Genomic DNA, 26,369 nt, shown 5'->3' on the forward strand with positions numbered 1-26,369 from the left:
TTAGGATACATATAAATGAATTACTAGAAAAAGGATATATACAAGAAAGCAATAGTAAGCACACAAGCCCGGCATTTATCGTAAATAAGCATAGTGAACAAAAAAGAGGAAAAAGCAGAATGGTTATTGATTATAGAAATTTAAATGCAAAAACCAAAACATATAATTATCCGATACCAAATAAAATACTAAAGATAAGATAAATACAAGGATATAATTATTTTAGTAAATTTGATTGTAAATCAGGATTTTATCACTTAAAACTAGAAGAAGAATCTAAAAAACTAACAACATTCACCGTACCACAAGGATTTTATGAATGGAATGTATTGTCATTTGAATATAAAAATGCAAATTACTTTAAACAAATAGAAAATTGTGTAGTGTACATTGATGATATATTATTATATTCCAAGACACAAGATGAACATATAAGATTATTAGAAAAATTTATACACATCATAGAATATTCAGGTATAAGTCTAAGTAAAAAGAAAGCAGATATAATGAAAAATCAAATAGAATTCTTAGGAATACAAATTGATAAAAACAGAATAAAAATGCAAACACATATAGTACAAAAAATAATTAACTGAAATGAACAACTAGATACAAAAAAGAAATTACAGTCATTCTTAGGACTAGTAAATCAAGTAAGAGAATACATACCAAAATTAGCAGAGAATTTAAAACCATTACAACAAAAATTAAAGAAAGATATAGAATATCAGTTTGATAAAAAAGACCAAATACAAATACAAAAGGTAAAATTATTATGTAAAAACTTACCTAAACTATACTTTCCAGATGAAAAAAAAATTACTTATATAATAGAATCAGATGCGAGTGAAAAAAGTTATGGAGGAATATTAAAATACAGGTATGATGACACTACGATAGAACATCATTGCAGGTATTATTCAGGAACATTTAATAATACAGAAATAAAATGGGAAATAAATAGAAAAGAATTATATTCAGTATATAAGTGTTTATTATCATTTGAACCATATATTGTATATAACAAATTTATTATAAGAACAGATAATACACAAGTAAAATGGTGGCTAACAAGAAAAATATAAGATTCGGTAACAACAAAAGAAATAAGGAAATTGATATTAAATATATTAATTTCACATTTACAATTGAAGTAATAAAAACTAATACGAATGTTATTGCAGATTACTTATCAAGACAAAGCTACTCAGACTGAGAACGAAAATACAATGGAAGAGATACGCAAAGCCATAACTACACTTTGTATAAAAGTGGACAGTATGGACAACGAGATACAAAAGCTAAAGACTAATGAAGATAATCTAAAGTCTAAAGCTAGTCAGCAGCATGACTATAAAAATGCGGAGCTACGTCGATCGAAAGACGGAAAAACCCAGAGCTAAAAGGAGACAATGGGAAACTCCTTAAAACCCATAATATTTGTTCAAATATAGCTGCAGATACAAGCAAACAAGTTAGTGATAAACAACATAAAAATGCTAACTTAAACCAGCTATTCGAAAAACCATTTACCCAAAGGACACCTAGACATATGTCCATAGAACCACAAACATCTACATACGCAGATAGTTTGCAAAACCAAAATGAGAAAAAAACATATAACTATATCACACGAACCTATATTGAAAATATCCACAAAATCCAAACCTATTTAAACCGCAACCCAGGTCAACTGCAAAAGAACCAAACCAGAATTATTTGACACAAAAATTACAAGGATATAACAAGTTAATTGCACAATAAAAAACTAACGCTAATTTAGTAAGAACATGTTACAACTACGGATTGTTAAATACTGTATACACATACGACAGAGAAGAAGTTAGTGGAATACCAGAACTACACAAAGCATTCGTCACATACAAAAGAGTTACGAAAGGAAATTTATTTTATATAAAATTCTATACAGCACCAGCGGAGATATTATACGAGGAAATAAAACCTCCAATACAGGTTATCAAGATAGGATTAACTAAAGATATGATTATACCCGAGGATATCGGACAATAAGAAGAGATATGCAAAATAGAGATACCAAGTTTTTATGCCAACAAAAGGATAACCGGTATATCAACGATTATACAAGAGCTAGCAAATAACTATTTAAACGGAAACGCTATATGGAGCTACTATGCAAGAGACCAGCTAATGATTTATTCCAATTCAAGGGAGCTAAGGAAAACAGATATGGATGAAGTCCAAAGATGGATTTTATCACTACTTAAGCCAGAAGAACGACCTATGACACGAGCACTAAAAGAAGGATTTATTTCGGTAGAATTATTAACCAGATATTACAAGCTAATTGGTCACAAATACCTTGACCATATATGTTCAAAATGTAACGGAGAAGATAATATAATCCCAGACGTCTAGCTGGAATGAAGAGATAAAGACGGAAGCAGATGATAAGATAAAAAAAAATGAAGATGAGATGCGGACAAAATAAAAAGATGAGATAAGAGTAAAATTATTTGTCTTGTAAAAAAGTCAATAAAGTATGGTGTGAATGGTAATGTGTCATAATGATAAGTAGTGAGTCATAATGTGTGTCATAATAAGGATGGGCATGTGTAAGGGATGGTAAGGGGTGTAATTTATTAGGTGACAAGTGTTAAGGTGAATAGTACATTATTGTAGTGTAGTATGAAAATCCTTTCTATATAAAGAAAGGATATGTAACTTAAAGAAGGCAGGCAATGCCTAGCGTAATAAAACTTTCTTTCAGAAAACTATCTCAACTAAAAATTTAGTATTTAGATAAATGGAGCAACAATCTGAAATCCAATCAGATATTTCAGATAACATGAATAAGCAAGAGGCAAAGGTATATTGTTCAAAAAATATGCGGAACTAATTTCATATATTCCTGAATATCATATATATGATTGAATATTTATGTTAGTTATTATGTATTAGAATTATTTGAATCATGATTTCTAGTTTATTAGCACACTGAAAACAGGGAGAAAACTTCTATACTATGCCATCCTAATGTTGAAACCGGTAGGCGAGGAAAGCCGTTTAGGGGAGTAAACAAAGTTGAGGCGCTAATAAGAAGAAAGTATCCGCTAAAGTACGATGCTAGTAGTGGCAGGATAACATGATAAACAGATAATCTAATTCATAATAATCTAATATGAATTTAATCGATTATGAATATGATAGGAAGGAATAATTGAAAAACCTCGCATAACAACGAACATGACTACATACGTGCATGATGAAATGATAAAAAACTGTGAAACTTTAATCTTATATATACTTAACGGTATATAAATAATTGAATTAAGAAGAATAATATGGGAAAAAATATTTAATTATGACGAATCAGAAGATATATTAAATCAGCAATGGTATGAAATAAACCTACATGATTTAGACTCCGAAAGAATAGAATGGTATGATTTAGAAATAAATTCAGATTAAAATGAACTACGAATATTTACAATATTGGATAGAATCTATGGAAGATATAAAACTATTAGAACAATTAATGGAGGAAAATTTATAAATGTACCAAAGAACCCAAGATATGTTATATTTAGAATATATCATAAATAATATTAAAGAAATATTCAGATTAAAACAACTATCGGAAGAATATTACAATAAATATTATTACATATTACTATGAATTTAGCACTACCAAAAAATAATATTAAAGAGATATCAAGATTAAGACACTTAGCAAAAGAATATTATAATAAAATCTTTAAAATAAAATACTTACCTACCACACTACCACTTCTATGAATTCCTCAGTTACCAATTTCGCACCGAAAAATTGTATCAGAGCTATGGATAATAAGAAACACGGTAAGAAACATACAAGTAGAAAATTAAGAAAAATAAGAAGAAAATTAAACAAATTATATCCGGAATATAAACAACTTAATATCACAAAAACTGATAACGAAAAATTAAATCAATTAATAGATAATATATCTAAAATAGAATATAAATATATTCAATATTTAAAAATACAATGAATAGCAAAAATAACGAATATAGACAAAAACTTAACGAAATAATCATAGCAAAAAGACAAGAATTAGAACATAGGCAAAATAGACTTAATGGTAATATATTTGCAGGAATTTGTCACAAATCTATAATAGCACAAAGAAAGACTATTTTATATCTAGAAATACAAATAAATAACTTAGAATATAAACTACAACATAATTTATAAATGAATAAAGAAGAATACGCAAATATAAGTTGCAATCATTCTCATATTAATATATATGATGAAACAATATATTTTAAAATACTAGTCTAAAACCATACAAATTGACTCTCGAAAAGACATGACAAGTAAAAATAAACGAACAGAGTACTAATTAATTTCTTGAAATTATCCTAACAACTAACATTAATTATGATTGGGTGAAAACAATGTCTTCCAAATCTCAGAAAAAGCCTCAACAATCACCCCATGACAATTCTTAGCATTTAATGACAAAAAACATTGCAAAAGTTGCTCCAAATCATTTTTCTCAAACATTTTTTTCTCTAAAATCATTTCCATCATCGAACTTTTGAAATCTTCATACGGGTCCTCTGATTTCTTCACTATGGCAAAACTCTCATTTACTTTCCCTTCCACATTACATGGTATCAACTTCTTGAACACCGATAACCTTGGAGGTAACTCACCGTCCGATGATGTCGTTGACGTTGAAATTGATAACCGTTTACCTGAAAAATTAGTTAAGACGTAATACTCTATATCAATTTAAGCTTTTAAATGAGATGAATAGGCATTTCAATAAAGTACGTACTTAAGTAGGTATATAAAAGGTTTTAGGTTCATAACTTACTCGCTTGAGGAGGAGGCGCATTAACACTTAATATAATTCCTCTTTATATTTAAGTTCTTAAATGAAATGGTAATATAATTCAACCTAATCCATTTATAATCAAACAGACTCTAAAGATATACTCCATCATCTAATTGTTTAAACTTTCAGATCGATAAATCAATCACATAATATATTCAACACTAGGAACGTACCAATATTGTTCATGCCCCTTGAAACGTTAGATCTTGTGTTTTTGACATCTCTTCTCTTGCTATAGCCAATCTTTTTTTGATTCCTTCTAGTGGTATTTTTGTAAATTGTATCAAACTCTTGGCTAAAATTCGAAGATGAATCATCTGAAAACTCCACATGGCTTTTACAAGAAGAAGATATAAACGTCTCAGTCTCGTCTTCTTCATCTTCATTAGTAATATCAATATTCTCATAATAATCCCAATTAACTTTTCTACTAGTAAAATTAATCTCATTTTCATTCACTGATGATGATGGGGACGTAGTGCTCATCATCATAAGGAATTTTGTTTTACTAGTACTAACTTTTTTATTTCCACTACTTTGGTGTTTGTTCTTCTTTGCTAAAACCTTGTCGTTGTCTGAATCGTCGGAGATAGAGGAGTAAGAGATTTTCCTACGAGGTTGTTGTTCTGTATCATCGTCGGAGGTCGTCTTGACAAAATGTTGCCACTTGTCTTCTTCATTTTTCCACTTGAATTCATGTGAAGGTGACCTACTAGAAAAATGAAATAATCAGAATATAAGAAAGAAAGACTTTGAGACTACATTTGTTTAGAATAATCATATTCTTAAAGGTTTTGTTTAAACTTAAGTAAAATTCAAAAATATCAAGTACTTTTTAATATGTAATGTCTTTAAAGAAAAAAGTTTTCGTAACAACCATCTCACTATAATATTATTCTCTCTATCTCAATTTTTATAGCGAAAGTTTATAAATTAAACTGTATTATAAAATTTTAAACCTTATGATTTAACTCAAGTCATTAGAATTTTATGTTATTCTTTAATTAAAAAATTTAAATAAAAATTATTATAAGTATAACTCCACTACTCTCTTTGTTCCACTTTGTTTGGCACCACTCAAGGAGAGTACTCAAAATACTTTCTAATTTTTGTGTGCGCAAATTCAATAGTAAAATCTTAAGATAATGCTTGAATATATAAAAAATACTATAAATCAAAATAATTAATAATTTAAAATATTAAAAGTAACTCATAAAAAAAATATGGTACGTCAAAGAAGTTCACTTTTCAAATAATAAATGTGTGACATAAACAGAAACGAAAGGAGTAATCAACAAGACCTAGTGTGGCTATCATCGGACGTAGTACTGAATGCTTCTCCATTCCTTGAGCTACATTGGCCGGCGGGGGTTATTGGGGTCACCGACACGTGGTGTTTGAAGGAGGGTGAGGTGATTATGGGGAAATGATCATGATGTGTCGATATCAGTTGTGACTCGTTATCTTGATGAATCATTTCTTCGAACAGAAGATGATCAATGGTGATGAATTGTGTATTTTGTAAGAATGAAGGGACAGGATGTTGAGGAAGTGTACAAGGGTCCTTATTGTTGATTAAGGCATATGGGAGAGAGAAAAGCAATCATTTGTTTTCATCATGAAGCCATTTGTATCATTATATATAGTATAAATTATAGGGACCACATATTATAAGTACTAAATAACATCCTATCCCTTCTAGTTTTTTATTTACCAAAAATCCCTTAAAAATGATGTTTGCGGGATACATAGTGTTGTGCACCGGATACATTAGATTTGATACATTCCACATATCGGGATACATAGCGTTTTGCACGGGATACATTAGGTTTGATACATTCCACATAGCGGGATACATAGCGTTGTGCACGGGATACATGCGAGATACATAGCGTTGTGCACAAGATACATAGCGTTTGATACATTCCACATAGCGAGATACATAGCGTAGTGCACGGGATACATGCAGGATACATAGGTAAAATAAGGTATTTTTGAAATTTTTGAAATAAGTAGGGATAAATGAAGATTAAGGTAAGTAAATGAGTGTAGTTAAGTAATTTGTCCTTATATATATATATATGCCTTCTATAACCATTTGAGATGGAAAAATAGCAAAGCATCGTCATAATTGTGATGAAAACTTTATGCAAGATAGGCCCAATGAAAAGTCAATTCAAGTAAGAAAAGATAGTATGGAATCCAATGGAAAAAAAAAAACATAATCATATTAGGTACGATTTTTCACTTAGACTTCTTCAACTAAATATATGTGTTCAATTGAGATGTTTATGTAAAATTTCAAGTCATTTAAATATGTGGAAGCTTCTAGGAAACATATGCCTCAATCTGCAATCGAGGATGTGTGACTAAGTAGTCAATGAAGTAGATTGAGCATCATGAGATCTAATGCTTAATTTTCAGCGGAGACAAACATGATATATAAATTATTTTTTTCCCATCCATCCAAATAATAATAACTTTCAAGGAATTGAAATTGATACTAGCAACAATTGGGGGATGAAAATACTAATCACCTCTAGTAACATTCAAGCAAGCACCAAATCTATTCTAAAATCCTGAAAAGATAGAAATATTCTTCTAGCAAGCTCTAGGTCATATCATAGTTAGAAATCAAAAGACCACCATATATGCAGATCTCATGTCATATAAAACTTGCAGACATTTTGTCCAACAAGCCTAATTTCAGATACGCAGTGCCTGAAGTTGTTTCGAAGTGAGTAGAGTTGCAATTTTTTATGCAAACAGGGCCGCATGCTGCATGTAATCACTTGAGAGACTACCAAAAACAAGTTTACCACATGAGAACTCATAAAATATAATCTTTCTATTCCCGTGCAACTTTGTATAATTGGTATCTCAACTGTAATACAAGAAAATCAGTAAGGGTCTTCTAGTGTAATTTCCGATCTCTTAGCATGAAGCAATTAAGTAATGATTTTCTTGAACTCTGCACTCATATGATTTTTCAATGGAGTCTGGAGAGATGGAAATCGAAAGGAAAAAAAGAGGTACAGGTAACAAAACATTAGAAATGTTTATCCCTATTGCAAAAATTCGCGTAATCTTTACCCAGATACACCTTTAGTCAAATACCAGGGAGCAGGTTTGTGTACGTTTTCATTTGTCTTGTATAAATAAGTGGCAACCGTGCAAATTTGGACCCTTGATGTTCTTCTAGTCATAACTTACTTCCCGTTGCGGTCCTCTGTTTGCTCTCAGCTTGTTTTTGACTTAATTTTCTTACTGCCTGAAACGGTTCATGGAAAGATCAATCATGCATGCCAATTAAAATGACTGGAAATGTTCAAGAAGTAATCGCAAAATTAACAAGAATGTTCAGGGAGCAATTGCAAAGTGCAATTATAAGTGTGAAAGAGGGCAGGTGGAACGTACTATGGAGAGAACTACGAGCAGCTTACAAAATCTTACCTATAAAAAAAAGGGAAAATGCATAAGTATCCCTCCAACCTATGCCTGAAATCTCAGAGACACACTTATACTATACAAAGGTCCTATTACCCCCAAACTTATTTTGTAAGTAATTTTCTACCCCTTTTCGGCCTACGTGATACTATCTTCTGGGCTCGGCGCGTGTTGACAATTTTTTCAAGTTATCTGGTTGATAGTGTCACGTAGGCCGAAAAGGGGTAGAAAATTATTTATAAAATAAGTTCGGGGGTAATAGGACCTTAGTATAGTATAAGTGTGTCTCTGGGATTTCGGGCATATTTGGGGTACTAATGCATTTTCCCTAAAAAGAAATTAAAAGTAACAGCAAGCAGCAGTTAGTTTATCTGTCAAACCTAAATAGGCACATTGTAGTACAAATCCAAAGTGACCCTCATGAAGATCAAACAAGGATTATTTGAATAAAGTTGACAGTTAGATTGACGAAAGGATCATGTAACCTTTTCCAGAACTCTTACCACATTCAACAAATGCATTAACAAAAGAGTTCTCCCTGTAACTATCCTGCACTTAAATATGTTAAGGTGGATAAATAGGGTTAGGGATGGCACAAGTTCACTATAGAGGAATAGGAGAATGGAGATGGAGATCCTTTGTCACCCTTTTTTTTTTTTTGGATGATGACAACAGAACTCGCAGCCGATACCCTTCAGGTGCACACAGAGTAAACCCCGCTCTAGTGTTGTGCAGATCAGTCCTCTTTTAGATACATACACCTTTACATTACTGAATTCCTAATTTAAAATTCTCTTTTCTCCCCGAAAGCAGTATCGTTCTCTATCATCCCTAAAAGATCACACATGTGGCAGGTATCCGGTGGAATTAGTCAAGGTGCGTGTAAGCTCGCCCTGACAACACGGTTATCCAAAAAAAAAGATCACAAGTGTGGAAACGATGTATTTTTCCCTTAAAAGTTCATAACAAATCCTCTAAACGGATGATTTGCTTGCGTTTAGATCTTGAATAATTAACTTGGTAGAAGCCCAGTATAGCAACTCCAGGAAAGATTCTGCAGAAGTATAGTGGCTGATGTTGTACTTATTCAACTCGTTCGAGATTCGCACGCCAAGAACAGATGAGTTTGCAAGCTCTCTAATGAAAGGAAGACTGAAATATAGAAGTGATAAGCATGCAACTAAAGATCTCACGGGTTTTGCACAGGAACAGCTAGAGGATAGTATTCAGTTTAAAAAATGCAAAAATGACAGATCATGAGGTAAAACAAAATCAAGAAGTATACGAATTCCAGAACAGACCATAAAAGGTTACAGCTAGCTAGAAGAAGAAAAAATTGTTCTATCATCCAAGGATTTTAGAAATATGGAAAAAAAAGAGTTACGGGAAAAAATCTTGAAGAATGTGTAGACATGCAGAAGCAGAACAGACAGACAGATGGTTGCAACAATAGAATGACTGCATTTCACTCGACAAACTTTGAAGTACTGTTCAAGAACCAAACACTGGACCTAAGAAAGTCTATAGTAGATGAACGATTTCAAAAATCTCAAGTAAATGAAAAAAAATTACAAAAAGAAAATTGATGGAGAATGTAAACAAACATGAAAAGAAGTTAAGAGAGAGAACAATCAGCTTCACAATCTTATCCACATAAGAAATGGGAGAAGAGAGAGAATTGGTATTCAGTCCATTATCACGTTTACGACATATCCAAGGTCCTGATTTGCTAATCCAGACAACTCTCTTATCCCCCAATAGAATTTGGATATAGGGGTAAACATGCAACATAGAAACCAATTTCCCAAGTATAAATGGAAAAGGACTAAGCAATTGATTTTTTTGTTAAATATAGAGTTGTCCAGACCAAACCTTGGGCACATCTCGACTAATCCATAGGACAGTCTGCTATAATTCATAAGTAGCGGTGGGATAAATCTTGTCCGCAAAGACTAGAGCAGATGGACTCACTGAGTAAGTGAGTATTATAACAAGATTCGAACCTGAGATACATGTAGTTATTCTACATATCAACCACTCAGCCTTTAACTTGGGAACTTGAAAGCAGTTGATCTAGCTGTGCCTTTGTATTGTGGCATTTGCTGGTAAAATGTTTAGATGGTAAGTACTTATGTGGATGCCAGTTCATTATTAAAGTTGATTGAAATTGTTCATGCCAAGTACTGATGATTTGTGAGAGCGGCAACAATCAAGGCACCAATATTGGAGCCTTAATTGCTAAAATAAGGGGTGCATGATGACAAATGGTGGGGATGGAGGAAAAGTTTTATGATTCTAGTGCCAAATACGAAATGGAGCGACGTGTGCAATGAGGATTCATATAACCGACCCCAACTTGTTTTGGATTGAGGCATAGTATTATTCTAGTCTTGTGCCAACAAAGGGAGAACGGGCGCGAATCTCTATCTCAAATTTGTGATAGATAATGTGTTACGCGCCTATCAAGACTGTAAGAAAATTTAAAGGGATGGGGTTTATGACCACCATAGCACCCACATGGACACACTCGATATCTGCATCAGGATAAGTTTCTTTAGAGGATGACAACAAACTTTTAGTCACTTCTGTCAAGCAGAAGTATGAGAAAGCATAGCAGCTCTGTCTTTTGGAAGTTTAGAAGATAACCGGGGCTGAATGAGTTACAAAGGGGTCAACTAGATATGATAGTAAAGATATGAATGAGAAGGAAACAAAGTAAGAGAGCATGTCAATTGGTAAAGGTACAATATCTTTCCTTTTCATTCCTTTCCTTTCATTCCTATTCCTTCAAAATAATCAACTTCTAAGGGAAAAGTGATCTATCAAGATGTATACTGTTCCTATGCATTGTCATTGATATGTAAGAAGAAGAATATTACTACATCCTTCTCACTTTGATCGACTTTCACCTATGGTATGTCCTGAAAATTATACATCTTTCTCTATGTGGCAACATTTGTCATCTTGAAAGCTGAATTAATAGAGACTCAGAGAGAGACAATATTATCTACAAATTTGAATCTATATGTTATCTTTATAGCAGATTTGAATCTTCTAAATAGCATACTAACCCCAAACAAAATATAATACTAACTCATTGTAACATTATTTAATTTTAACAATTAAAAAAATTAATTTGATTAATCGCCATGAAAAGTCACCAAATTATAAAATTTAGATTAGAGGAAAATCTTTCCAATTTGGAAATTCACTTTTCTTCCTTACAAGAAGGCATCCCAAGTAAATGGACAAATAAAATAACAAGTTCATCATTACTTTATAAAGAAAATAACAAGTCTATACGCTCAAGACAAGGTTTAATTTGTGAGGCAAATTGAGATCAATGTTCAAATTAATAGTAATAATCCAATGATGGATCAAGTTCCACCAACTGCCCCACAAGACAAGGTAGAATAGTGCAGATGCAGTAACCTGAACTATCTACTAATTAAGCCTTGAAAATTGTTACCTATATTACATTGGATACTTGTATTTGCACCTAATGCTCAATCATCTATGCACTCACGATCCTACAAAATCTAATTGTTATCAATGTTATCTTTCACAAACTGATTCTTGTAGAAACTTGTTATATCCGCATACAACAACAGCTCTCAGGTTTTTAACTATTCAAAGTAGCATGCTCAGAATATTTCATCAAAAAAAAAAAGTAGCATGCTCAGAAATCATAATATAAGGAATCAACTTTCTGTGAACTATATGCACCCATATAACTGGACTGAAACACAGAGAGAGAGCTAACCATCGAACGCAAAGGTGGCAGATCAATATGAACAAATCGGATAGACATCTTAGATATCTCGGATATAGCAGCCTCTCGAACTTCAGCAACGTCACTGTTTAACTCCTCATAGGCCGCCTCAAACGCCTCCTGCCAAAACTTAAGCAGCCTGATCCGAGGACTATTAGTATACACATCCCACATATGATTCACCAACTTCTCCCTGTCTTCCATTTCCTGCAAAAAGAGTACTATGATTTTCTCAAAGAATCAATCAACACCCTCACAATGTAACCCTCCCCATCCAAATTTATTCAACACACTTTTAGCTTATTGATGGTCAAAAAAAAAAAAAAAACCGATGCACTAAGCTGGAAGGACTAGACTACAATGATCTATTGTACACCATCTTTTACCGTGCATTTCTGCAAGAGGTTATTTTCACAATTCAAACTTGTAATCTCCTTATCACATGACAACAACTTTCCCAGCTTGTTAACAAACAAATTAACTAATTTTTGGAGCTAAATCGAACAAGACTCCATCTCACTCTACATTTCTGCAAGAGGTTATTTTCACAATTCGAACTCGTAACCTCCTGATCAGCAACTTTACCAGCTTATTAATAGTCAACTTAACTAATTTTCAGAGGTAATTCGAACAAAACTAATTTGAATCTAGAAATACCGAAAATGCAAAAAACATTTAAAGAAAAATGGAGTAAAATTAACCAATACTGGATCCAACTTATTTACAGAACAAAAAAAAAGGATAAGCATAGTAAACATACGAGGACGTCGAGATCATCTGATTTCGGAATATCGAAGAGATCGGAGAGACTATTAAGGTTTCCGGCAGACCATCGGAGTGAAACAGTACCTGTAAACATTGACCAAAATGCTAACAAAAGAATAGCAGCCAATGCCCAAAACTTGTACCGACCTCTTCCGAACAATGTAGCATCATATAATGATTTCGAATGTATTGAATTTGTATTCAACGATGAATACGCCGTCGTCGGTGTAGATACCGGTATCGATTCATCGTCCTTCATTTGTAGATTTTGATTGTTATTTGAAAACTGAGATTTTAATGAACAATTGAGTCGATGTGAAGAGAGAAAGAAATTGAGAGAATCTGAGTTACGGGAAAGGAAAGCGATCGTGAATTTGCGAGCCAAGCACGTTGAGTTTGTTACGTGGAGATAGAGAGAAACATGACAAATAATCTCGTCCGTCTCAATTTATATGATATGATAATTTTGAGATTCAATATTTAAAATTTTTTATACGTTACTCAAATATTTTAAGTTGTTAATTATTTTCTATTCACTATAGTAAAAGTAAATTTTCATTTACTTGTCACTTTTAAATTTTAACATATTGAAATAAAATTATCAAGTTTTAATATTAATTAGTACTTGTTTGTCTAATTATTTTTTAAAACATAAGACTATAAATCAATTAATATGAGTACAATAAAATTTCACTAAATTAATATAGGTGGATCATGAAATATTATTATTTTATAAAGATATTATTTTATCGATAAATTAATATTTATTAATTTAAAGAATGTTTCGAGGGATGAAATCTCAGAGAATTTAAATAAACCCACTTGTGAAAACGTCATTTATGAATCATGATTAGTGATCTTGGTTACCGTAATAAAATGGATGTTTATAACTCGTTAGATGGGTGAAAATGATACATGTTCAAAGGTTTAGAGCTTAGAAGAAATTGTGGATATAATTGAAAAAAATAATGTTGATGATAAAGTTGAAGATGATACAATACCTTTGGAACCAATTACGCGTAAGGAAGCACTTATCGCATTTAGAACTCTTCACGATTTTATGGTGTAGTTTGAAAAGGCAACACCGAATTTTTTTGATGCAATAAGAAAAGTTAGAGATGAGCTTCAACTAGAATTAAATTTTAACAAAAAACAGAACACAATAGAATCATATTTCACTAAACTATCTTAGATATATTTGTACTTTTAAAGAATTATTAATTTATAATATTAATGGGACCATATATTTATATATGGGTCTTCTGAAAATATATTATTTTATCGAAATAGGTGATTTTTTCCATTGGCGCAAGTCGGGACCGAAGGAAAATATTATTTTAGAGAGGTTATTAATTAACCGAGTATTAATTTAGTGAGATTTCATTGTATGATGATAAAATGCTTATGTTCATTATTTTTATAATGGGTGTAAAAAACTCAAAGTGGACATATAAAAATGAATTGAAGGAGCATTGTAATTTATAGTATTTTTTACGTGATTTTTAAATATATTTTTTATTTCAGAAAAATTTAAAAATTTATGTTTGAATTTGTGATCAAATTTTTAAAAATTATGAAATTTTACTTATGTCACATAAATAGGGACAAAATAAGTATTCATTTCTTGGATCGCTAATCAAGCATTTCAAAATAATTCAATGTTTAACTATTTTTTATGTGAAAACAAATTTTTGATTAAAATACCCTTAGTTTAACCAAAAAAAAAAAAAAAACTTCAAACTTTTTTTACTGGAGTTTGAACGGAGAAGTCCTAAAATTAATCTATATTAGTGGTTTTTCCTAAATAAGAAGCCAAATGTTGTTAAGCTATTTATAGTGCATGGTGGCACAATTCTATTTTAATTTCAGGCATAATACATAAATATGCTATTTAACTAGGCTTTAACTATTATTTATATCCTTCAATTTTGGTTGTGTACAATTAAACACTTAAATTTGTATAAAATTAAATAAGTAGACACATGTGTTCTACGTGTCATAGCACACATAGGATGTCACGTAGGACACAAATTTGTCATGTACGACGAATGTGTCTATCTGCTCAATTTTATACAAGTTTAAATGTCTACTTGTACAGATTCAAAACTAAAGATCATAGTAGTCCGTTGAAACCAAGTTAAGCATCATATTTATGTATTATGCCTTAATTATATATTTACTTCCTGCAAAGTAATAAATTAATAATCAAGAGAAATGACGCTCATGTAATCATTTCAAATAAATATTGTGTTATATTAAAATTTACTAATATTTTACGTAACAAATGGCACATTCTAACGAAAGTGTGATTCTTCCATGAATTTGGAAAATTAATTGCCAAAAATTAATCAAATGACATAAATACTCAAGTGATATCAATATATATGTACAATTTCAAAAGTTTAAATTTGATTATATTTAATAAAGTAATCAAAAAATTAATAGGGGGAGGAGGAGAAAGAGGAGAAAGAAGAAGACGAGGAAAGGAAGAGAAGAAAGAAGAAGAGAAAGAGGAGGACGAGAGTCAAATCGATCTATTGTAATCATATTTTTCAAATTTCACTATCATGTTCGATAAATGCCTATTATAAATGTATGGAAAAAAAAATTAGAAGTAATATTTTGCACATTCGAGATATGAACATGCACTTATCTAAATGTCTTTGCCATTGAGGTTAGTTATCGTTTTCCGCCTCAATATTTTGGGAGTTGAATTGAAACATGTACTAATGATATTTTTTTTTATTAACATGTGATCAACCACTCATATATTTATTACCATTATATATAAGCCAACAAGTTGGAGTACCAACACAACACCACAAATTTGTACCTATATCATTAAAAATTGTACTACACCATTGTGCCCTATTCACTGGTAAATAAACATGTGTACTACACACGTCCTCCTGCCTCTGGTTTTTCATTATTTTGCTTTGGTTCTTGCATCAAGTTTTCATCTTTTCCATCATGTTCTACTTTTCTATTCATTCTCCCATACTCACTGTTGGCGAAGAAGAGGGCTTTTAGAAATTGATGGCAAATTAGAGAAGAGTGATTCGAGTTCCGAGCTGGTGCATCAATTTTGGTGATGAAATTTCACATTTGACTATCAAAATCAAAGGTAATTTTCATTCTAATTTAAATTTCTAGAGTTTTCCTTTCAGTTTCTGGGTTTAATCTTCTTTTTTTCCTGAGATATTGATTTCTTATTTATCAAATTCAAAGTCGTCTTTCACTTTTTATGTGTTTTTGGTTTGGAAATTGGGAAAAATTAACAGGAATCTGTCACTATGAAATGGGTGTTACATGAAAGAACGAGAATGAAGTAAAGCTCACCAGAAATCTTGTGAGTTTGTTCTTCCTTTAATTGATTTTGCAGATACGTGTACTCATTACTATTTTGTCTCAATTTCTTAGGTGTTAAATTGTCTTAAGAAGAATTCAATGAGAATACTGAAAGGCTTTGTGAGCGAAATTCTCAAAGGTTTTTCTTGATTATGGTTTATACCTATGAATGCTGATTGAAGGTATAATATTTTGGAATTCAGCAGGCAATTGACCATATTATCAATTATGCTGCAAAATCAAATTACATGTATGCCGGTCAGATCTCAGTCCCCATCGTCTTCAGGGGTCCTAATGGTGCCACAGATGGAGTTGGTGCTCAACATTCTCAGGTATGCTAGTAAACTAAAATTTAGCTTGTTGTGTTTCCTAATGTTGCTCTTGGAGTTTCCTTAAAGTTAGGTTAAACCAAGCTAAGCATCACATGTGTATACTGTCAAAAGGTGATGCAGTAAATATTTGATATTTTTACATTGTTTTATTTGTTTAATATCTCCGAACGATCTATCTTTTCTGATCTTTGTCTCTTAGAGGCTTAGGGTTAGAGCTATTGGTACTCATGAACTAGAAAGGGTGAGAGTCATCTTTAGAGATGGATTTACAAGAAATGAGACTTTGTTAACTCGGGTCACTCTTTGAAAAGGTGACGAATCTATGAAGTAGTTATTCAGTGAGTGAGTGAGTGAGTTTTTCTGGATGGAAAAGCAGTACTTAAGAAGAGTTAAAGTCCCCCCAAAAGAAAATACGCGGTTAAGCACATTTCTAAATGATGGTCAAACAGTACAAATGATTAAAGGCTTAAATACATAGGTACACACCTATTTGATATTTGACTACTCTTTTCCAATAAGTGCATCCCATGCAAGTAATATATATGGGAGCTCTCAACCACTTCCAAGTTCCATCGGCATTGCCACATGGTCAAATCCAACAATGCCTCATTCATAGCTCTTATACCAAAAAGAAAGGGATGATTACATCTTAGAGACTTCAGACCCTCTACTTATTTGGGTCTCCTTTTAGATGCAAATACAAAGCACTTGAGATATGGAATGGAGTGGTGAAAAAGGTAGAGAGGAGGCTGGATGTGACCCGTAGTAGTGGGAGGTAGCAAGTACCCTGTGGAAATTGCTATTATTGTACAATGGATGTTTGAATTAGTTATTCTTATTGCAATTTTATATACTAAATTCATATATGTTGGTAGCTTTTAATTTTCTGTAAACATTGTTCTTCACTTCAAAGCAGTGCACGCTTCATTTCTTACTTCCAAGTCCCATGGTTGTTGTCATAGTTTGTGCTTTTCACTTTTAAAAACAGTATTTTCTACCATTACTGGCACCAATAGAAGACTACAGAGGAATTCCTTACATATAGTCAGGTGTCTGCCAAATCTAATTGGTGGACAGTGTTACATGTCTGGAAAACAAAGGAGAAGAGAGTAAAAATGTTAGATGAGTTTCTTATCTATCATTTGGATCTCTCTTCAAGAATCTGGAGCACAGTACAAACATTAGTCCTGATTAAAAAAGAAAAATTAAGAAAATGAGCTATAAGAAAAGGAAGATGTAGACTTTGCGGCTGTACATTGATTAGGTACGACTAATATCGAACATCTATTGCAATGTTTCTTTTGATGAAGTAATAGATTTTATAGGAAGGGTGTCAAAAAGATGCAATTAGACCAATATTGAATATCTATTATAGATTTTATATAGCTTTTAATTAGGTTGCAGCTCCTCTCCTAGTGCCATACAGATAGGGGTGTGTATGTGTACTCTTAAGACAGAGATTATATGAGCATTTGTTTTGTGTTTATGCTCGACTCACTGGTTATGATTGTGCATATACAAATTTACCACTGCAGATTATATTTTATTCATCAATACGCATAAATCCTATTTACCTACAAGCATTGCATTTCATCACTTGGTATCTATTTTTCAGTGTTATCTCTAGGTTTAATTTGCACCTGCAAAACAAAACACATACTTTTTTTGACGTGATGATGGGGAAAAGATAAAAGAAGACATGATTTTAAGTTATGAACATAAAAAAATTCAAGAATCTGGGTGCACCAGTAGCGTAGATAAGGAAGCAACAAGTGTTGTATCAGAATCTTTAGGAAAAATTGAACCATACATGTCATCAAAAGAGTTGTAAAAGGTCAGTCTACTTACGATTGTAGAATAAATTGCTATGCTTCTAACATAAAGTTTTAATAAACTCTGATTTTTGCAAAACATGAATAATGGAGAAAGCTTCCAATTCGTATGAAGGAAGAGAGAATAATATCTACGAGATTCTCCGGGTTTGTTTACACTCGATCTATTGAGAACTTCAGCTGCTCAAAGTTAATTATACACATTTCAGTTATGAATTAGAGTTAGTTAGATAGTTTGTTATTAGTGCCAGTTGTAGCAGTAGTTAGTTATTCTAGAACTTTCTCTTTATTTGTATAAATAGATAGCTTGTATTGTTTCATTGTAATTTGATCAGCTCAGTTTATGAAATACAAAAGCAGTTCCTCTTCTTTCCTTTTGTGTTGATCATCAATGGCATTGTGTGTTCACCAGTAGAGAAGCTCAATCCGAGCTCACTAATCAGTGCTATAGAGGTTTTATTTTCTCTGCTCAGTTTCATATCTACTCATTTTCATCTTCACTCGTCCGGTTCATCTCCAATTTCGTTTTCAATTCAACAGTTGTTTCGATTCTCACTATGGTTGAAGTTGTGGATCAAGTTGTTGGGTCTTCATCCTCTGTTCCAACTCCCATCACTTTCGATATTGGAAGTCCATTATACATCCACCCCTCTGACAGCGCAGGTTCAGTGTTGGTCCATGTACCATTCGATGGTGTTGGTTTACGATCATGAAAGAGGAGTGTGCTGCGTTCACTCTCATTGAAGAACAAATTAGGGTTTATTAATAGAGTGTATGAAACCAAGCCCAGTCTCCTGATTATCGTCAATGGCAGAGATGTGATGCCATGGTTACCTCTTGGATACTGAATTCGCTAAGCAAGGATATTGCAAACAGTGTATAGTACGTGTTTGATTCATTGGAGCTATGAAGTGAGTTACAGGATTGATATGATCAAACCAATGGGGCTAAGCTCAGGGCCGTCTTAACCCCTAGGCCACTAAAGCCATCGCTTGGGGCCCCATTTTTAAAAATATAATTACTTATATATGTTATTTTTCTAAGAATAATAATTATATGTATTATGAATGTTATGATTTCTACTAAGGAAATTGCATATGAGATGAATATAAACCTAAATTTCGTAAGAAACAATTTAATGAAAATATGGATAAAAATCACAAAAGTCCCTTGAAGAATCTTTTAGAGTTGATTACTTTATATATGTAGAGTAGATCAAACTATTTTTTCACTTCAAAATAGATTTGAACCAATTGAAGCATATGAAAATATTTTTTATTTTTTATTTAGTAGTAAAATATTGAGATCACTAGATGATGAGAATTTTAAAAAAGTCTTAACCTTGAACTTTCTTTAACACGTAATATTTATTGTGGTATTGATGATTTAGATTTATTTTTTGAATTAAAGTGTTAAGAGAAATAATACAAGTAGAAGATAGTGATCTAATGAAAATACTCAATCAAATAAAAATACTTGATTCCTTTCCAAATACACATATTGCTTATAGAATAATGTTAACAAATCTGGTAACCGTTGCCTCAGCCGAAAGAAGTTTTTTCAAAATTAAAATTTATTAAATCTTCTTTAAGATCAACAATGTCTAAAGAGAGATTGAATGAGTTAGTTATATTATCATTTGAAAAGAAATTATTAAATCAAATTGATTATAACAGTACTTAATGACTTCGCATCTAAAATAGCTAGAAAAGTAGATTTTAAATAAAAATACATATGATGAAAAAAAATATTAGGGCCCCTCTCTTAAGTTTCGCTTTAGGCCCCTAATGTTGTTGAGTAGACCCTGGCTAAGCTGTATCAGATTCAAAAGGGAATTAACGACCTCAATCAAGGCACTCTGGACATCACCTCCTACTACACAAGAATGAAGAAGCTTTGGGAAGAACTCACCACAGTAAGTGCTAAGAGTATTTGTAGTTGCACTTGCACATGTGGTGCTAAAGACACAATGCATAAGGCTGAGCAGGACAGACAACTCATTCAATTCCTTATGGATCTTAATGAGGTTTAACCATTATCCAGGAAGCATGTTGATGATGAATCCATTACCCTTTATGGGACAGGCTTTTGCTCTTTTGGTCCAGGAATAAAAACAAAGAGAATTCAAGCCAAACAACCACTCTTTTGCAGAATCTTCCTCTTCCCTAAATGTCAGTTCTAGTTCTTCACGAAGTTCTGGGTCCTTCAAGTGTAAAAAGTTTCCAAACTAATACTGTGATCATTGTAAGAGGGTTGGACATACAAAGGACAAGTGCTACAAAATCCATGGGTATCCTAGCAAGCCAAATGTTAATTTAGGACCTAATAACCATCCTTACAATAACTATCCACCAAGAAATCAGTACAACCAGAACCAAAACTTTAATTCCTCCAATTCTCAGTATAAAGGGCATAAAGGTAAGGGTACTGCAACAAATATTCATGGAGATCTGCTAGAAAAGGGTGAATCTAGCACTCAGAGTGGTCCTGCAAGTGCCTTGTCTCAGGAACAATATCACCATTTAGTTAGCATGTTGCAGCAGTTTCAAGGAGGAAACATGGGGATAGATCTGCATTTATTGAGCCACAATTCAACAATGGATCTGTTAACTTTGCAGGTATAATTGCTTGCAATTCCTCTGTTGATTTTGATAAGCTTTCATGTGGATGTTTCAAAGCAAAAATTGATTCCTGGATCCTAGACTCAAGGGGTACTCATCACATAACCTTTGATAAAACCAATTTAACTAAGATCTTCACCATACCATATCCAATGCTTGTTAGATTACCTAATGGTTATAGAGTCAAGGTAACACAAGTTGGAGAAGTGAGGTTAACCCCTGAGATCACATTGTCTAATGTTCTTTTAATACCTACCTTCAAGTACAATCTAATTTTCATCAGTTCCTTGAACAAACATCTTCACTGTGTCACTACATTTACTAACTCACTTTGTCTACTGTAGGGCCCTTCACTGAAGAGGCCTCTGGAGATTGGTAAGATACATGATGGACTATACTTTCTCTGCTCAAAGTGCCTACAGAAGAACCATACTTTTCCTTGTCTTTCATCTCATGTGCTCAATGTAAACAAAGCATAATATCCATGTAAACAATATCCATGTAGTTCCCATTCATGTTCCCCTAGTTTTGATATAGAAAACTTTGTTGTTACTGAAGGTAGTGATTCTTGTTTTACTCATCCTGTTGTAAGAAATACAATTGTTGCTAATAAAAATAGTGATTCATGTTTCACTCATACTTCCCTTATATCTCATGCAAATGTTGCAGATCTGTTATGGCATTGTAGACTTGGTCATGTCCCCTTTGTAAAGATGAGAGGGTTAACTTCAATACCAGTAAAGTTCTCAACCAAACAACCTTTCTTTTGTCCAATCTGTCACATGGCTAGGCAATCCAGGCTACCCTTTCCCACTAAAACCACACAGTCTGCCAAATGCTTTGATTTGTTACACGCTGATCTATGGGGACCCTACCACACCAAGACATACAATAACTTCAGCTACTTCATCACTTTAGTAGATGATTACAGTAGGGCTACATGGATTCATCTCTTATGCAGTAAAAGTAATGCCTTACTTGTAGTCAAGTATTTTATCTCTATGGTTGAAAACCAGTTTCAAACCTCAATAAAAATAATCAGATCAAACAATTGATTAGAATTCCCAAACACTAAAGCCAATTTTTTTTTTCAATCCAAAGGTATCATACACCAGAAAACTTGCCCACACATACCACAACAAAATGGTGTAGTGGAAAGAAAACACAAATATCTCCTTGAAACAGCTAGAGCACTCCTCTTTCAATCTAAATTGCCAATAAAGTATTGGGGTGAATGCATTCTAACAGCCACCTATATCATCAACAGACTACCTTCACATACCTTGAATAATAAATGTCCTGTTGAAGTATTACACCAACTAAAACCATCATATTCCCATATGAGAAGCTTTGGTTTCCTATGGTATCCTACTAAACCTATAATACAAAGAACCAAATTTGAATCTAAGACTAGTCCTCATGTCTTCATAGGATATCCTCCTAACACAAAGGGGTACAAAGTACTAACTCTAGCTATTAGAAAGATTGATGTGTCCAGGGATGTGGTGTTTCATGAGACAATATTTCTTTTTTCTTTGACATAAGATACTTCTGTTTTTCCTGCATCTCCATTTTTCCATTTTGATGTTCCTTCTTTTTCTTCATTATATCATGATCCTGTTTCACCTCATCCTAATCCTGCACAGTGTGATCCTGTATCACCTCATACTAATCTTGAACAATGTGATCAAAGGGCTCACCAACCAGCATCACATATAACATCTAGTTCTGTTGAATCACTAGTCTAACACATTCTTCTTCCAATTCTGTTGAAGTTGCACCTGTTCCTAGGAAGTCCACCAGAGTTCACAAGACACCAACTTACCTAAAATATTACATTTATCTTGCCCCCAAATCCATTTCACTCTCCCTTTGTACTTTTTTTGCACACATCAGTCACATTGCCCCTAGGATTTGACACATTCTAGTCAGTCTTTTGTAATTAATATTTCTCATGATTGTGAACAATCATCTTATGAAGAAGCAACTATGAATCTTGCATGGAAGACAACCATGACACAAGAGTTTAGTACATTGCATGAGAATCACACATGGGACATAGTTCTTCTACCACCTGGAAAGAAACCAATTGGATGTAAGTGGGTGTACAAGATCAAACATTAGGCAGATGGTACTATAGAAAGGCTGAAGGCCAGGTTAGTTGTGAAGGGTTATACCCAGCATGCTGGAGACTGAGACATTTTCCCCAGCTGTAAAGATGACAACAATCAAAGCTTTGTTTGCCACTGCAACCAAAAAACATTTGGACATTTTCCAGCAGGATGTCAATAATGATTTCCTTCATGGGGACTTACCAGAGGAAGTTTACATGGATATACCATAAGGGTTAGATATTGGCACCTTCAAACTTGTATGCAAACTGAATAAATCCTTGTATGGATCTAAACAGGCCAGCAGACAATGGTATGCAAAGTTAACCGATGCTCTCAACTTTAGAGGCTACACCCACTCAATGAATGATTACTTCTTATTTCACAAAAAATCAGGTTCTTCCATTGTCTTTGTAGCTGTCTATGTAGATGATGTATTGCGCAGTGGTACTGATCTCATAGAGATAAATAATCTGAAGATCTTCTTGCATGAGACCTTTAAGATAAAAGACTTGGGGAAGTTGCACTATTTTCTTGGCTTGGAGGTCTTGTATAAGGAGGATGAGATTATTATCTCTCAAAGAAAGTTTGCCATGATCTGCTCAAGGAATATAACTGCAGTCATTTCACACCTTTCTCATCACCTCTTGATCCATTAATCAAGCTAAGAGCTGAAGAAGGCTCACTACTTTCAGATCCTGCATATTACAGAAAGCTCATAGGGAAGCTATACTTCTTCACAAATACTAGACTGGACATTGCCTATGGGGTACAACACTTAAGTCAATTCATGCATGCACCTAGAGAGCCTCACCTGCAGGCAGCCTTTCACATGTTGAGATATCTGAAGTAAGATCCCACCTTGGGTATTTTCATGTCTAATACAACTGATTACACAGTGAGAGCATTTTGCGATTCAGATTGGGCATTCTGCCCTGATTCTAGGAAGTTTGTTACTGGATATGTGGTTCTACTTGGTGATAGCCCTGTGAGCTGGGAATCCAAGAAACATGAGACTATTTCTCTATCTTCAGCTGAGGCAGAGTACATGTCGCTTAGAAAGGTAGTTGGTGAGTTGGTATGGTTACAAAGGTTGTTTGTTGAACTAACTGTTCCTAGCACTGATCCATTTCATGTATTTTGTGATAGTCAATCTGCATCACATTGCAAGAAATCTTGTTTTTCATGAATGCGCCAAACACATCGAGATATATTGTCACTTTGTCCGGACCAAACTTCAAGAAGGACTCATCACTCTACAGCATGTTGGTACCACTCAATAGTTGGTTGATATCCTCACTAAAGCACTCACTGGAGTTAAGCACTCAAATGTATTATCCAAGTTGGCAGTGATTGCATCACCTTCAACTTGAGAGGGGTTATTGAGAACTTCAGTTGCTCAAAGTTAGTTATACACATTTTAGTTATGAATTAGAATTAGTTAGATAGTTTGTTATTAGTGCCAGTTGTAGCAGTAGTTAGTTATTCTAGAAATTTCTCTTTATTTGTATAAATAGATAGCTTGTATTGTTTCATTGTAATTTGATCAGCTCAGTTTATGAAATACAAAAGCAGATCCTCTTCTTTCCTTTTGTGTTGATCATCAATGGCATCGTGTGTTCACCATTAGAGAAGCTCAATCCAAGCTCAGTGAGTTGGATTCAACATTTGTTTTTGTATCATAGTATGCAAAGTTGCTCGGACTCGAGTGCGGGTGTCCGATACTGGTGCAAAACCAGAGGTCGGATTCTTCATGATATAATTTTTAAGATTCGTGGATATGGATTCATGTACGCCTAATAATAATTATAAACTATCTAAAAATAGAGTTATAAACCCTAAATTATGAGATATTATGTAGAGAACTTGAGAAGAATCTTAGAAGGAAATTCAAGGAAAAGGAGTGACATAGAAATTTTGATATAAAAAGGTATTCCCTTTTCTTCAATTTCACCTTAGCTTTTAAATTGATTACAGAAACCATAAAAACTATCCATACTTTCCCCTTCGATTTTGGTCAAAGTACCCAAAATCGATTGACCAAATCAGACACGGATCCCACACCCACACCCATATTGTGTCGACACGAGTATGGTACCAAAAGTGAAGAGTCGAACAACTTAGATTGTATGAACATCTTTTTTCCACTTTCACTTCTCCATACTCAAATTCTTTGTGTTTTCTTGCATTGCTCTGCATACTGCTTCTTTACTGCTAAAGTTTGGCATTTCTAACTGACACTTCTCTAAGAGTTCTCAATAGACTCGAATTGTGAAATGGCTATTCAAAGTTACTCCATGTGAGTGTTTAGCCAATTCTCGGTCATATTTTGTTTGAAAGTTCCTGAAAGTTGAATGCACTAAATTTATGTTGTAATTCACTGCGAACCATTAAGTGCTAGCCCTCGCATTGCAGGGGCCTCATAAGTTCTTCTTTTTTTCTTTTCAGTGAAGTGTGTCATTTAATATTTTTATAATGGATGATACATATATATTTTTTTCCTTTCATCATGCTTCTTTGTTAATTCCTTGCATGAATTTGATTGTTTGTTGAAATGCCTCTTATGAATTATTTTCCTGGTGTGTGGGAGCATATGCTACTAAAAAACTATTTATATTGATGTAGCAAAGGTGTTATATGCCTAAAGTAACTAAACACGTTTCTATTTTTTTTCTTTTACACAATAGTTCTACACCTTGCATATTATTCACCAATTTGAGAGGTATATTATTTAACATTACTAGACAATATTAGTAAGTAATATGTCATTTAATTGAACATAGAATTTTGGTTTGATTGGTGCTAACTAATCTATATAAGAGTTGTCATCTATTTGGTTTCTGCATGATTTTTATCTTATGTGCCTTTTAGGCTCATATCCATTTTGAATTTGAGTATTTTTATTTTTGTATGTGCACAAATTATCTGAATCTTTTCGATCTTTCTATGAATTTCCTACAAATCCACAATAAATGTGACGTGCAATTCGTCTTCTAGTTAGCATTTTTTTCTATTGTGTTTTAACTTTAGAAACTGATGACTTTTTTCCTTCGATCCGTGGAATGATATACTTGATTGCCTACTATGCTTTCTTGGGATTTGCAGGAGAGTAAAACTGAAATTTTGTGTATTAGTTATTTTTATGTACTCTTTATAAAACAATAATCATTTTTATGCACTAAAATGTTTTTTTAACTTTAGCTTTGCCTCCCAATTTTTAGAAAGTAAGAAAGGCATAAAACTTAGGACTTGTGTGAAAGCTTATTACAAGAC

The 26,369-nt window shown here is 32.9% G+C and overlaps 2 protein-coding genes across 2 annotated transcripts; both read right to left on the reverse strand.

The window, feature by feature from the left end:
• Window positions 1-4,372: 4,372 nt before the first annotated feature.
• On the reverse strand, window positions 4,373-6,660 carry LOC125810356 (transcription repressor OFP7-like). The gene is made up of 4 exons (XM_049489855.1): window positions 6,652-6,660; window positions 6,170-6,432; window positions 5,042-5,580; window positions 4,373-4,725 (listed from the first exon to the last, which is right to left on the reverse strand). The coding sequence occupies exons 1-4, from the start codon at window positions 6,658-6,660 to the stop codon at window positions 4,400-4,402; spliced, it is 1,137 nt and encodes a 378-aa protein (XP_049345812.1). The 3' UTR covers window positions 4,373-4,399.
• A 1,044-nt stretch (window positions 6,661-7,704) lies between these two features.
• On the reverse strand, window positions 7,705-13,233 carry LOC125810299 (uncharacterized). The gene is made up of 3 exons (XM_049489807.1): window positions 12,848-13,233; window positions 12,079-12,294; window positions 7,705-8,139 (listed from the first exon to the last, which is right to left on the reverse strand). Exons 1-3 carry the CDS (start codon window positions 13,109-13,111, stop codon window positions 8,071-8,073), a joined length of 549 nt encoding a protein of 182 aa, XP_049345764.1. The 5' UTR covers window positions 13,112-13,233; the 3' UTR covers window positions 7,705-8,070.
• Window positions 13,234-26,369: the final 13,136 nt, after the last annotated feature.

This window comes from Solanum verrucosum, unplaced genomic scaffold (genome assembly GCF_900185275.1).
Source record: "Solanum verrucosum unplaced genomic scaffold, falcon-dt-bn FXZP01000038.1, whole genome shotgun sequence".
Taxonomy (NCBI): Eukaryota; Viridiplantae; Streptophyta; class Magnoliopsida; order Solanales; family Solanaceae; genus Solanum; species Solanum verrucosum.

Excerpts from the sequence above, each read along its gene's own strand:
- LOC125810356 (XM_049489855.1), bottom strand. Across the intron at positions 5,581-6,169 it reads TCCGATGATAGCCACACTAG|TAGGTCACCTTCACATGAAT; the intron begins GTCTTGTTGATT and ends TCATTTTTCTAG. Across the intron at positions 4,726-5,041 it reads AAGGGGCATGAACAATATTG|GTAAACGGTTATCAATTTCA; the intron begins GTACGTTCCTAG and ends CTAATTTTTCAG.
- LOC125810299 (XM_049489807.1), bottom strand. The coding sequence starts at position 13,111 with ATGAAGGACGATGAATCGATACCGGTATCTACACCGACGACGGCGTAT. Across the intron at positions 12,295-12,847 it reads CAGATGATCTCGACGTCCTC|GAAATGGAAGACAGGGAGAA; the intron begins GTATGTTTACTA and ends CTCTTTTTGCAG. Across the intron at positions 8,140-12,078 it reads TGCCACCTTTGCGTTCGATG|GCAGTAAGAAAATTAAGTCA; the intron begins GTTAGCTCTCTC and ends GAACCGTTTCAG.